Source organism: Narcine bancroftii, chromosome 4 (assembly GCF_036971445.1).
Source record: "Narcine bancroftii isolate sNarBan1 chromosome 4, sNarBan1.hap1, whole genome shotgun sequence".
Classification (NCBI taxonomy): Eukaryota; Metazoa; Chordata; class Chondrichthyes; order Torpediniformes; family Narcinidae; genus Narcine; species Narcine bancroftii.
Window position 1 is genome coordinate 89,113,625 of NC_091472.1, and position 14,805 is coordinate 89,128,429.

The 14,805-nt window shown below is 44.7% G+C and overlaps 1 protein-coding gene across 4 annotated transcripts in view; it reads right to left on the minus strand.

Annotated features, from left to right (window-relative positions):
• ninl (ninein-like) overlaps positions 1 to 14,805 on the minus strand; it is a 142,606-nt gene that overhangs the window by 53,722 nt on the left and 74,079 nt on the right. For all 4 annotated transcript variants that reach the window (XM_069931897.1, XM_069931894.1, XM_069931895.1 and 1 more), the window contains 3 exons: positions 12,128 to 12,264; positions 1,661 to 1,801; positions 482 to 656 (listed from right to left, as the gene is read on the minus strand). In XM_069931897.1, coding sequence (XP_069787998.1) covers positions 482 to 656; positions 1,661 to 1,801; positions 12,128 to 12,264 — 453 coding nt within the window. The remainder of the gene's footprint in view (positions 1 to 481; positions 657 to 1,660; positions 1,802 to 12,127; positions 12,265 to 14,805) is intronic.

The following is a 14,805-nucleotide window of genomic DNA, read 5'->3' on the forward strand; positions in this document are numbered from 1 at the left end:
GTTCTAAAATGTTTCTCTTTCCACAAATGCTATCTGACCAGCTGAGTGTTTCCAATATTTTCAGTACTTATTGCACATTTCCTTCTTGTGCCCATGATATTGAGACTACAGAATGTTGCACAATCTATTTAAACAATGTTTTGCTTTTTCATTCTTCCTTCCAAAGTGGATAACCTCACATTTTCTTGCATTTTACTCTATTGACCAACTGCTCAACCTAACAATATCCTCATTTGATAATCACAGCAAAGCATTTGCAAATAATGAAAGAGTTTGGGGACACAGTCACTGTTGAAATGCAGGAACGGGCCACCCATATTAAGTGCAGCTACATCACACAAACAACAATGGGTCAACGACCACCTGTTTTAGTGCGACTGAGCGAGGGATAATCATTGCCCAAGAAAGGGAGAACTGCCCTGCTCTCTTCCAGCATGATGAGAAAATAAAATGATCCTTTCCCTTAGGAATGCAATATTACCTTCACAGTAAGGTTCAGCTTCTCTCGGGAAGATATCTCCTCTGATTGGAGGGATGCAATTTCATGCTCCATTTCTGCCCGTTGTACATTCATCTGCTGCACAAACAGCTCCTGAGCCTCGTCCATCTGAACTTTAACTGCTATCATCTTCTCCTTGTACCCTTGGTCCAAGAGCCTGACACAGATGTTAGAAGGGCAGAGGCAAAATTGGGGGGAGGGTTGTGCGGGGGGTGAGAAGCAGGAGAAAATGGGAGGAAACAATTTATAACAATGGTCCAATGGATTGCAAGGGATAGTTGAACATCATACCAAACCTAAGCTTAAAAGGCAGCTTTGCAAAGCAGTCAGCGAGAAGAGAATGGAATGCAGATGATGAAAATCAAAATAAATTGCAGATGGTGGAAATCTAACCACCGTAACATTTGAATGGTTCCTTTCCTTTGACGCTGCCTTGGCTGCTGACTGTTTCCAGCATTTTCCATTCTTATACAAGGAGCTCAGAAGAAACTTTATAGTGTGAAAAGAGAGGATGGATAAAACCTCTCCTCCTGAGGAACAAACAGTGAACCCTCCTTGGGGGTGGGGGTGGTGGATGTGTACAGATTATTGAGAACCAGGGTCAGGTTGAGCAGTACAGCACACTGGCTGTCATTACATTCACAGTTAAGATGTGATTGGGTCCAAGGAAGCAAACTCCAAAAAGGAAACATCAGAAACTCGGGGACAAAACCAGATCAGAATCTGAATTTTTTCAGAGCTAAACACAATCTCTAGAGGAACCAAGGGGCTAAGCAAGAATATGGTCTCCCAGCCTACTCATTTGAATGTGTTCTTCCAAAGCCACAGACTTCGCCACCAATGAAAGCAACATGTACAAGGAAGTACCATCGCTCCACTTTCCCCTCCAGGTCACGCTCTATCCCAACTGAGCCACCCATTAGCTTTCCTTCCTTGACATTGGGAAGGAATGTTGGAATTGTGTGGACATCTTCAGCTCAACAACAGAGGTGGCTCAGGAAGGCTTCTGCCACATCAACTACAGCAAGAAGGGTTAGCCAATGGACACTGGCCTTGCCTATTAAATCCACACCCACTTTCTTTCTGCTGCACAGTATAATAAATGTTGGCAACATACAAAGAGGTGGAGATACTCAAACTGATTTCCCATCTCCCACTGACTTGATTTTGGTCTCATTGAGCAACTCCATGGTGTCATGTCGATCATCAACCTCTTTGGCCAGCTGCACATTTCGCTTCTCTGCTTGATCCAAATCCACTTTCAGTTTGTCTCTCTCCTTGTATATCTGCTGAATCTTCCCCCTGCAAATACAAAACCTTAAAGCATCAGCTTGTCTTTCATCCAACACAACCTGAATGGTTTCACCTTGACAACAATGTTCATAAGTACTTATTTAGGACAAGTTTTGCAATACTGCAAGGAAGAATCCTATTTTGCACCCTTCCTAGAAAGGAAATCTAATTTTTAAAATTACATATTGGTCAAACATGTTCAGGGAGATAATTCAACTTTCATCATATTAATATTTATCTTCAAGATTCAACATTCCTTTATTATCATATAATAAAACGTGCAATATTACACTGAATTTGCTTTTGTCTGCTATAGGGCAGACAGATTCACCATTGGCAAAAATTGCCTGGAGCGCCTCTTACAGTCAGAGACAAAGTAAGAGTCCCCTCAGATCACCGAGTGTCCTTAGATTCACCTTCGGCACTGCCTCAGCCCCCGCAGCCACACAGAGTCCAGTCCAAACCATCAACAGCCCAAGCTCCAGATCTGAACCTTGTCTTGGGTAAACTTATACCTCTCATTTTGTTCGTTTTAGATTGGTCACAGTGTTTGACCTACCGAAAGAAAATAGACACACACACACCGAGAGCAGTTCAGTTTATAACAAGTCTTTATTACTAAGTAGCTAGCTGAATTCACACTACAATATGCAAGCCCTTTCCAATTATACTTATCAATGTCTGGACTGGTCCCAACTGCCAAAGCGAGGCAACAACTGCACACTTGTATAGGTTGTCGGGGCGCTGGCAGCTTCTCTACCTCCCTCGACCGGGAAGTTAGCTGGACTCTTGAAGTTCTTCTTCTTGCTGAGAGATGTTGCCACCTCTTGGAGAGTCTCAAACTTCAGCAGTGGGACCATGGCTTATATTACCCAAAAGTTGTTTACTTCAGATCTTATCTCTTTGAACAAATTATTTAATTATCTTCAAGGTCTCCTGACAGTCTGAGACCAACAAAAGACAATTGCATCTCTGGGCCTCATGGTGGAAGTTGGATAATGTCTACTGATTCATATCCATCCCTGGGCCTCATAGTGGAATTTAGATTATGTCTTCTGATGCAACTGCATCCCTTCTTGCATAAGCTGGTCTAAATCCTCCATTACATTCCACCCCTTGGTCGCAGCCTGTCACTTACAAGACCTAACAAGCATTTGAATATAGAAGGAGCGAAAAAGAGAAACTAAAACTATAATAAGCACAAAAATAAGCAATAATGTGAGCAAGCAACGGAAAATATTGTGGCCCAATCCCCCAAATGTACCAGCTAACCATGAAAAAGGATTCAAACTATCCTTGTGGGCCACAATACCCAGACACCGTAGCTCACGAACAGATTTTGAAACATGCTTAACAATGTCAGATATATTAGTGGATACATCGGGCCGTGTCCCCCACGGGCAACTCCCTCGGAACGTCTCGACATTACAAATCCAATCGCTGGCATCAAAGCAGTGGTTAAGCCAGATCAGCAGGAGCACAAGATGGAGGACCTGGAATAAAGAAGCCTGACATATGTCACTCACAATGCCGTAAGCGTTCAGTACTTAAACAAACTAAACCATCCTGTCTCTCAATAGCTACCCACCGAGTGTTACCCTGGGCAGGTGTCATTATTTCACCATTTACAGGAGGGCCACTACCTGTTGGTGCCACCCATACCTTTTGTCCGACATTCTCTAGCTCGGTAATGGGGGGCAATTACTGTTTTTCCTCTGGAATAGGCTGTAGTTCAGAAGTGTGAAGAAGTCGGTGGAAAGGTGTACCTCCCTTCAAAGGGCGATGATTCAAATTGTCGACTGCCTGCTGCAGCACATGGCACCACCCCTTCTGGGTCCCCAGTGGTGTTAACAAACAAATTTGTTCCTTCAGTAAGCCATTCATTCGTTCAACTAACCCAGCAGCCTGTGGGTAATAAGGAATATGGTGAACCCATAAAATACTGTTGTCAGTTGCCACATCAGATTGCCTTCCTGGAGAAGTGCGAGCCATTATCAGACTGAATTTCCTCTGGCACATCATAATGAGAAGTTAAATGGTTTAGTCCTTGGATAGTCGTCTTGGTGGGAAAAGCAAAAACCAGGCCTGAAAAGGTGTCAACCATTACTAGGACGTAACGTTTACCCATACAGTCTGGCATAGGGCCTATGTAATCAATTTGCCAGACCGCAGCTGAGCAAGCACCCCGTCTTATTCGGCCATGCGGACCAGGAGGAACGGTGCAGGACTTAACAAGCTTGCAAGCTGGGCGTGTCCACACGTCCATGCAGACATTGTTCTGATGGATGGGTAAGGCATGTGTACGGGCCCACATAGCTGATCCCTTCTCCCCCAAATGGCCACTCTGTTCGTGTGCCCATTGAGCCAGGGGGACGATATCGGCGTGGCTGATAGTGGCAAGCTGATCTGCTACTGCATTATGTTGTGCCATGTTCGTCGTCGCATTGGTATGGGCGTCAACATGATATACAGTTATCTCATGATGATGGGAAGCATCCCACAACAGCTGCCGTAACTGTTCGCCTCATACTGGGCGGTCATGTACCAGCTAGTCATTCTTTTGCCAATCAGGCATCCATACCACTAGTCCATTGGCCACAGCCCAGAAATCAGTAAACAAGCGAAGAGGGTGATCATGGGGGTCTAGTGGTAAAGTGACCGCCTTCAACTCAGCATACTGACTGGAGCCACCATCCCCCTCCTCCAATAAGTGAGTTCCTGACCTGGGATGGTAAGCCACCGCCTTCCACTTCTGCTTTCTTTGCACCCACCGGCTGCTACCATCAGTAAACCAGGCGTCCTCTTGTTCTGCTTTCTGTACCATCTCTTCCGTGGCCCCTTGGATCATCACATCATCAATATAATGGTGAATTGAGAGGGAAGGCGTTACTGGCACCGTCTCCAAATCACGGGCAATTAGGTTGTGGCAAATAGTGGGAGAGTGTACATAGCCCTGAAGGAGGCAGGTGAAGGTATACTGGCGCCCCTTCCAGGTAAAGGCAAACTGATCCTGTGAGACCACGTCTATAAGAATACTGAAGAAGGTGTTAGCGGGATCAATGACAGCATACCATGTTCCTGAGTTTCCAGTAGCAATGTTTTCAATAAGGGTAACAATGTCCGGAACTGCCGAAGCAAGTGGTGGGGCATGTTTGTTCAAAAAACGATAGTCAACTGTCATTCTCCAGGAGCCATACGGCTTCTGAACCGGCCAACCAGGGCTATTAAAGGGCGATGTTGCGGGCCTCACTACCCCTTCTTCTTGCAAAGCATCGATGGTGGCAGTAATCTCTTCCTGCCCCCCAGGGAGGCGATATTGTGGAATGAATACTGATTTCGGGGGGGAGGCACCATCACAGGATCCCACAGCCCGACCCACCACTACTCTTTTAGTAATAGTCCGAATTCCAAATGCAAATCCCCCTTGGCCATACCGGCCAACATATTAATACCCAGGATACACGCGTCAGTGGCAGCCACCAGGGCATGTAACCATATAGGGGAAGGACCATCACCCACCGTGGCGCGGACTTTTATTTCCTTTGCCAGGGTGACCGCTCCTCCAATCCCCTCTATTCGAAATGTTGGTCCAGTCCAGAGGTCAGGGTTACCCGGAATCACCGAGTGCTCCGCACCGGTATCGACCAAGGCCAAATATTGGCGGTCATTATCCCCACCCCAATGGACTGTTAAGGGTATGTAGGGCCGTGGGTCCCCGTGTATCCGCCGTATCTCAATGGAGTAGACACGGGGGCTTCCAGGCCCACATGCCACTATTATCCATAAGAGCCTTTTTAACCATTTGTTGCATCTCATCACGGATAACTGGAGCAAGAGATGCTGGCTTGACAGGAGCAGCAGTGTGAGCAGAAGGCACAGTTGGGCCAGGAAGACTCAACAGCTGGGGAAGATGTTCCCCTGCCTTCCTCTTATAAAGGGCATAAAGGGCCGCAGTAGGTTTCCCATCAATATCACTTTTAGGTACGCCTAACTTTAACAAGGTTAGAAAAAGGTCCTTTCTCGTCAGTCCTGGCTTGTCTATTGGTGATGTAGCGAAGAAGCTTGGAATGCATGCAGTGAGGAGGAGAAGAAGCCATTCAATAGCAAGGCTTATAAGCTGAAAGAGAAATATGATAAGGACATTGCTGATGATCGTGCCAAAGGCAAAGTGGATGGTGCAAAGAAACCCCCTGCCAAGAAGGAGGCATATTGTGATTATGAAGATGAGGAGGAGGAGGAGGAAGATGATGATGATGATTAAAATGTATATTGGCCTCTGCAGAATTACTTGCTATGTAACTTAAAGCATTTAATCCCTGTTACAAGTGTTGCAACCTTTAAATTTTGTAAGTTGGTGTGTATATGGTCGAAGGCAAAAAGTAGCTTGAGTTTTAAACTGTACAGGCCTTTTTGTAATATTCACACTACCGCGGTGGACATTGAGCTGTTAACTCTTCTTTCTGTAAACTGGCAATTTCTTGTACAGAAGGGGGAATTAACTGGATTGAAATCCAATGGGGTCTCCCCGCGCAGGTTCGAACCCTGCTCGCTGCGCCAATTATCTAGGGTAAACTTATACCTCTCATTTTGTTTGTTTTAGATTGGTCACAGTGTTTGACCTACCGAAAGAAAATAGACACACACACACCGAGAGTTCAGTTTATACAAGGCTTTATTACTAAATAGCTAGCTGAATTCACACTACAATATGCAAGCCCTTTCCAATTATACTTATCAATGCCTGGACTGGTCCCAACTGCCAAAGCGAGGCAACGACTCCACACTTGTATAGGTTGTCGGGGCGCTGGTAGCAGCTTCTCTACCTCCCTCGACCGGGACGTTAGCTGGACTCTTGAAGCTCTTCTTCTTGCTGAGAGATGTTGCCACCTCTTGGAGAGTCTCAAACTTCAGCAGTGGGACCATGGCTTATATTACCCAAAAGTTGTTTACTTCAGATCTTATCTCTTTGAACAAATTATTTAATTATCTTCAAGGTCTCCTGACAGTCTGCGACCAACAAAAGACAACTGCATCTCTGGGCCTCATGTTGGAAGTTGGATAATGTCTACTGATTCATATCCATCCCTGGGCCTCATAGTGGAATTTAGATTATGTCTTCTGATGCAACTGCATCCCTTCTTGCATAAGCTGGTCTAAATCCTCCATTACAAACCTCCATCACAATCAGGAAATCTTAAGCGCCTTCAGCACTCTCTAGCATCCCGGTTCCGATACGTGGTACCCCTTCAGCAGTTTGCCACCTGGTGTGAACCTTTGCCTCCAGTCATCAACAGCCCACTGCTTGTATGTGTTCTTCAACAGCAGAACCCCTCATTGGTCTACTGCCATGGTCACTGTCCCATGTGTTGTCTCCTCTGCTTCTCCTTCTCAAACAAGGGTGTGTTCTCCCCATTTGATGCTGCCCTGCGCCAGTCCGTTGCTTCCCCAGAGTCTGTAATCCCTCATGTCAGCTGCTGATTATTGGCAGCGCCATCTTGGGCGCAGACCCCCGCAGTCGCAGAATTTTTCAATAAAACCATCGTTGACTCCATAACAGGCTCTTTAAACACAGCAGGGCCCAGTTTCCCCATGTTTCTTCTAAACTCACCTCGTTCACAAGAACATTTAATAACATCTTTAAAAAAAATGAAAAATATGCGAGTGTATCAATGGAAGTACCATCTCATAGTCTCGGCTAGGGGGGAAAAAAAGAAATTGTTCAGTCTCACACAACGTAACATGTCAGATATGGGACTTCAGCCAAAGAAAGAACTTGCACAATAATAGCTCCTTTCACAATCTCAAAAAGCACTCCACAGCATTGAGCAGCCCAGTGGCAGAGCTAGTAGAGTCGCTGTCTCACAACACCAGTGGTCCAAGTTCAATTATGTGTAAAGTTTACACACTCTCCCTTTAACCAGGGTTCTCTCAAGTGCTTCATTTCCTCCCAGATCCCAAAATCCCGAGGAAAAGTTGATCAGAACATGGGAAGCATAAAAAGGGAATGAGCACAGGATTAGTACATTTGCGTGTTTGATTGGCATGGACCGGTTGGGTTAAAGGGCCCATTTCTGCACTGTATCATTATGAAAAGCAGAGTACCGTTGGAGCAACAACAATACTCATGATCAAATAATTAATCTCAGTGATAACAGTTGGGGGTTGAACATTGTCAGGAAACATTGGAATACCCTGCTCATCTTTGAGTAGTACTGGTCACAGCCTATGTTCAGTCCTTCATCTAAAGGACATCACTTCCCAATGTAGCAGCAGATTTGAACTTATAGGTGAACAATAAGCTGGAGGGACTCAGCAGATCAGGCAACATCCACGGAAAAAATTGACCATCAACATTTTGGGTTTGGATCCTACATTGAGATTCGATAAAGGGTCTTGACCCAAGATGTTGACAGATCGTTTCTCTCCATAGATGCTGCCGACCCGCTGAGTCCCTCCTGTTTCTCTGATCATTCAAGATCCTGGCATCATCTGCTTTAAGTTGCTTGGGTATCTTCTTGGTTTATGTTATCTCTGGATTATTTCTGTGACCTGTTTGTAACCATTGTTATTCTGTTATGTTTTATTTTCTTTTGTAACTAGTATTGTTTTGGGGTGGGAGGGGAAAAAAGACTGTATAATATACACTATAAAAGGGGACGAATGTTCTCCTGTGTTGTTTGAAATGCATGAGTGTGTAAAATCGAAAATATAATAATCAACAACAAAAAAAATCCCGGCATCTTGCCTGTTCCTTGTGAACTAACGGATACCTAGTTCTAAAAGAACATTCTCATTCTTCAGTGAGAAATTATTTATGCTTTTACAGAGCTGCTTCTAATGATGGGATGAGTACAAATGTCAAAGATCAATGTCTTGTTCCCCCAGAGTTTACTGGTTCCTGTCAAAAGTAATGCAGTACACAGCCTAGTTTGCAGCACTGCAGAAATACCTTTCAATGACCAGCAGATGGTGCTCCTTTGAGCGAGTCAGCTCTTTGTAATCCACACCTTTGCAAATATTGAAAGCAGACCCATAAACCTGCTAGGGTCTTGATGGATGCAGTTTCACAAGTGCCACAAATTGGCACAGGCTAGTCAGAGTCTGACAATTCTGCACATAAATTAGCTCATCGTCTTCAGTTCACAAAGTGTTACATTTCCATATTCTTTCACAAATTTAATGTAGCTGATTATACACCTCTTGTGTAGCAATTGAAATGGAAAATATTTTTCTATTTAGCCAGTGGGCACCCAAGTTCTTTCAAATACTTCAGAATATAAACAACAACACATTCTGTAAATACTCAGGGTCCAAGGGACTAAAACAGAGTACCAAGGGATTATTTAAGGTTGTATGCGAGTGGAAAGAGAAAGGCTGAGAGCCACTAATGTATAGGAAGAATTGATGGAAATTATCATCAGTTGTGAAAATGTGTCAGGTAAATTGATGGCAGTGAATTTTAATTTACATTTATAGAGCACAGTAACAGACCCTTTCAGCCCAGGAACCCATGCTGCCCAATTGCACCCAATTGATCTACAACCCTGGTACGTTTTGAACGGTGGAGAAAACTAGAGCACCCAGAGGAAACATTGGGAAAACACACAAACTCCTAATAGACAGCACAAGATTCGAACTCGGTCACAGGCACTGTAACAGTGTTGTGCTAACTGGGATCGATAAATCCCAAGACCTGATGGGCTACATCCCAGAATGTTTAAGGAGGTAGTGAATACATTAGGGATTATTTTCCAACACTCTCTGCACTTTGGATCAGTTTATTTGCATTTGGAGGTTAGCTAATATGACACCACTTTTTAAGGGGAGGGGGAAGAGAGAGAGAAAATTAAAGACCCGTTTGCTGGACTTCAGGGATGGGAAAAATACTACAGTCAATTATTAAAGATGTTATTGCTGCAAACTGTATGCAGTGTGCTGACTGCACACAGCATCTTTCAGCTACACCTGTCGGGGAAGAGATACAGGCTGAGGAACAGCTTCTTCCCACAGGCAGTGAGAAGGCTGAATGACTAAGGGAGCTGCTCACACTAACTATCCAAGACTCTCACGTGTAGCAAAAATAGGAAGGCAGATTATCTGAATAGTAAGAAATTAGGAGAAGGGTAGGTAGAATAAGATTAGGTGTCATCGTCCATCAATCATTAAAGTTGGAGCACAGGTACAGCAGGTGGTGAAGAAACCAAATGGCATATTGGCCTTTACTGAGAGAAATTTTGAATAGAGAAGCAGGGAGGTCTTACTGCAGTTGTACAGGGTCACACCTTGAGTACTGTGTGCAGGTTTGGTCTCCCAATCTGAGAAAGGACACATTTGCCATTGAGGGGGTGTAGTGAAGGTTCACTGGACTGATTCCTGGAATGGCTCGACCGACACATGAAGAAAGACTGGATAGGACGAGGCTTATACTCACTGGAATTTAGAAGAATGAGAAGGGACCTCATTGAAACATAAAATTCAGATAATACTAGACAGATTGGATGCAGAATGTTCCTAAAATTGCAGAAATCAGAACAATGGGGTCAGTGTTTAATGATAAGGGATAAGTTGTTTAGAACTGAGATGAGGTGAAAGGTTTCCAGAGTGGCTAACTTGTGGAACTCCAACAGCAGGAAATTGTTAAGGCCAGTTTGTTAGATTGATTCAAAAGGAATACCAAGGCCAATGGAGAGAGAACAAGAGTACTGAAGTAACATGATCAGCCATGAATACTCCTGCACCACCTACTTTATTTGATTACATGAGGGATAAATGTTGGCTAACATACAGGAGAGAACATTTTTTTTTTCTTCAATATATTGCCCTGAGATCTCTGATAGCCACCCAGGAAGGTAGAAGTTCTGGATTAATGTCTCTGACAGAGATAACTCTTCAATCCCAAGAATCTACCCCTGTAAACATTCTCTGAAATGCCTCAGTGCAAGTGCAGGCCATCTTAAATAAGATGATCCAAACTGTGCACAGAACTCTAGGAGTGGTCACCCCAATGGCCCTATGTAGTTATAGCAAGACTTCTTTACTTTTACACTCCGTTCCCTTTCAAAGAAGAATCAGAATTTATTGTCATTGTTATACGCTCATGCGCGCGCACACACACACACACACACACTGCTAGAATTAACATTTAAAAATAAATTGGTGCAAAAGGAGTAAGTGTCTGTGGGTCAGATATCTGATGGCAGAGGGGAAGAAGCTGTATCTGTGCTATTGGGTGTTTGCCACAACATAATGTACATCCTTCCGGATAGTAGCAATGTGAAGAGAGCATGGTCTGGGTGGTGGGAATCCTTGAGGATAGAGACTGCTTTCTTAAGACACTGCCTCTTGTAGATGCCCTCAATGGAGTGAAGACTAATGCCCATGATGGCACTGGCTGAGTTCACAACTCTGTAGTCTTTTTCTGTCCTGTGCATTGGCACCTGCATACTAGACAGTAATGCAACCAGTCATAATGTTTTCCACAGTACACCTATAGAAATTTGCAAGTCTTTGGTGACGTACCAAATCTCCTCAAACTCCTTACGAAGTAATAGCCACTGGCCTGGCAAGCCTTCTTCATGACAGATCTTCAGAGAAGTTGACACCCTGGAATTTGAAATTCTTAATCCTTTCCACCACTGTCCCCTCGATGAGGACTGGTTAATGTTCTCCTAATTTCCTCTTCCTGAAGCCCACAATGAATTCCGTAGTGGTGTTGTACCACTCAACTAGTAGATCTCTCTCTCTCCTGTAAGCTTCCTCATTACCATTTGTGATTCTGCCGACGACCGTTGTGTCATTGACAACATCGACATTTGATTTGTGCCAAGCCACACAGTCATGGGTGAAGAGCGGCGAGAACAGTAGGCCAAGCACACATCCTTGAGGTGAACCTATGCTGTCAGTGAGGAGGAGACGTTTCTTTGTTGAGGCAACTGGAATGTTGGAGAATCCTACAATCTAGTTGACCTTCGAATTATTGGTTGGAGCTGGATGTTAATTTCTGTGGTCCACATATAAGGATACCCAGGTCTCTTCACAACCCATTCTTATTCTTCCTCCCAAAATAGATAACTTCTTTCTATAAGTCTTGTGAACATTTTGTAATCTCCCATCTACCCTTTATCATCATTGCATTTGTCCACAATGCACTCAGTCCCTGTGGGTTGTTCTCAGTAACCTTTTTCTCCTCACTGTTTTCTGCTAGACACCCCAACCTAGGAATGTTCATCACCCCCAATGATATCTGCTGCTAATGAGTTATTACCTTCAAAAGCCATTAAGGACATTGTGATTTCAAACAACCACTGCTCACAAACATAAGATGAAGTTGCTTACTGAAGATGATCGATTTCATTCTTGTAGCAGGTTAATGCTGCCTGATGAATCTCATTTTTGCAGGTCATTAACTCATTCTCAAGTGCATTAGTGAGTTCTGCAAGGTTCACTTTCTCTTCCACACTGAAATACAAGGCCTGTCAAAAACAACCATATTGAACAGTAAATAAAACTGGTGTGACCTGGTTATTACTAATACCTGGGGAATGACAGGAGGTTAAGTGGGTGGGGAAAGGGGCTAGGAGAGGGATGGTGAAGGAGAGAGAGATTCAGTGGGCAGGGAAGAGGAAATCAGGAGAGGGATAGGGAAGGAAAAGGAGGTAGATGGACATGGGGGAGGGTGGTGGGAGTTGGGGAGAAACAGGGACAGGGAGAGACAGATGGTGAGAGAAAACAAAACATTGGAAAACAATCATGTTTTTTGACAAACCATTACTCTCTGAGAGTTTTACATGCTTTGAGCATGTGGTACAGAGATAATTTAAGAACATTTTTCCATTCATAATCAGAGAGGAAATATGCATCATCTCTCATTTCCTCACAATCCCCCCACCCCTCAACCCCAATAATATTTCTGCTCACCAGAGTTACCCTGTTAGCAGAATCTTTTTGCCCGGGCTAGGAATGCCATCTGAAATCCTCAGGCAAAAGACTGAAACCTCCACTACTACTACAGAAAGCTATTCTCAGTCCATATTTTCAATGCAATCAGTCTGGGAACTGCAACTTAGGAGGCAATGTCAGACCAGGATTACACATAGGCCACAAAATTTGAATTACAAGGACAGATTGCCTAGATCAGACACACTCCAGAGACTAAAAACATCTAAGGAATGGCCTCATTGATGCATTAATTGCGCAGCTTGATACAATTGATATGGAAAAAGCTATTTTCCCTGGGAGGTGAGTGAAAGTCTGGAGAACATTGAAATAAGTGCCCAACATTTATTTTTGTATCAAAAGTACTCGAGTCAACACAAGGCACTTTTAAGTGGCCTGAACACTCCTGTGTAAAACCGCAGAATATCCCCCCCTTGCAGCTCAATACCCATTCACCTGAATGCACCCAAAATGCCTCAGAGGCGCCAACGCCAACCCTCCTCGGGGAAGGATAATCGGCGAAAGCACCTGAATGTGCAGCCACTTTAAGCAGCTGCTTTGGGGTGGGCTGATGATTCCACCAGCCCGCGACCCAACTTCCTCACTATCTGACAGCCCCCACCTCACTGGGGAGGGGCAGCCGGCAGTGGACACTGGGGCAGGGGCAGCCAGTGCAGGCTGTGACAGCCTGGCTAGCCACTCCTGCACCTCACTGGCCACTTCGGTCTTTGGGGCCACTCTCTGCAGCTCAAAACATGGCATAGCAATGCCGGTCTTCCCTACCCATAATCACCTATGCAGCTGGAACTGTTGTGGGAAATACAGAGCGGTTCCAGCTGTGTGGGGGATTATGGGTAGGGAAGACAGCCATTGCTCTGCCTTGTTTTTATTACAAATGGCGCTACGGCACCAGTCGCCCCGCCTCTGTCAGCTCCGGATGGCGCTACGAGGCGCCTCTCGGTATGAATGGGATGTTGGAGTAGCCTTTTAGGGCTGTTGTCTGAAAAGTAAGTTTTAAGTTTTAGATCCACTCTTGTAACCAGCCTCCAGGTAGAGGCCTGACATGAAATGGCCTAGAGACTCAAAGAGCTGATGGTTTCTCTTGTGAACTATGGCAAACAACAAACATCAGATTTTCTTCTCTACAAGGATCACTCTAACCACATAAGGGTTGTCCATTTGGATTGATGTGATACAATGAAAGAACACTGTATATGTTTGCAATTTGCTGATTTTAATTTATTCCAGGACTTCACAGGCCCAATAACTGGCAATTATGATACAACAGCCAATGCTCCAACACATTCTCACCAAAAGTAACAGCAATGACAGAAGTATTCACGACACTTGGTTTCTACACCTCTTATCGCAATCTTTTCGCGCCTCGTTCACCATCCTTCCTGATTATCAAAGCTTGCATTTTTGCATCACAAATGAATGCATATTCTGACCCTGCCAGGTTCTCCAAATGTAGTCATGCCAAAAAGCCAATTAACACATAAATAAATAATTTAATACCGTGAATTGCTCCAGCACTTGGCACATTCAAGCAGGGAAAACACCTGTCTGTAAAGGCGGAAGTTCTTCGCTCTTACGCTTAAAGACGTACCTTTCTGAATGTGCCGAGGCCGGCTTCGAGGCGCTGATTTCAACCTTTACGGGGAAGAATAATTGGTGGAGCGCTGCTGAATGTTCAGCTGCTACATGCAGCTGGTTAGGGATGTGCTGATGACACCATCAGCCCGCAACCCATCTCCCCATTCACCCCTCTCCCTCCATGATACCCTCAAGGCAGAGCCTGTGGGTGGGAACCAGTGGGGCAGCAGGGGCCATCGGGGCCAGTTGCAGGCTGTGACAGCCTCACTGGGCTGCTTCGGCCTTCGGGTCTGTTCTCTGCAGTTCAAAACACAGCAAATCAATGGTTGTGTCCCCTACCCATAATCCCACACACAGCTGGAACTGTTCTGGGAAACACAGAGTGGTTCCAACACAGAGTGGATTATGGGTAGGGAAGACGGCCATTGCTCTGCTGCATATTTATGACGGGTGGCGCTACGGCACCGCCTCTATTGGATCCA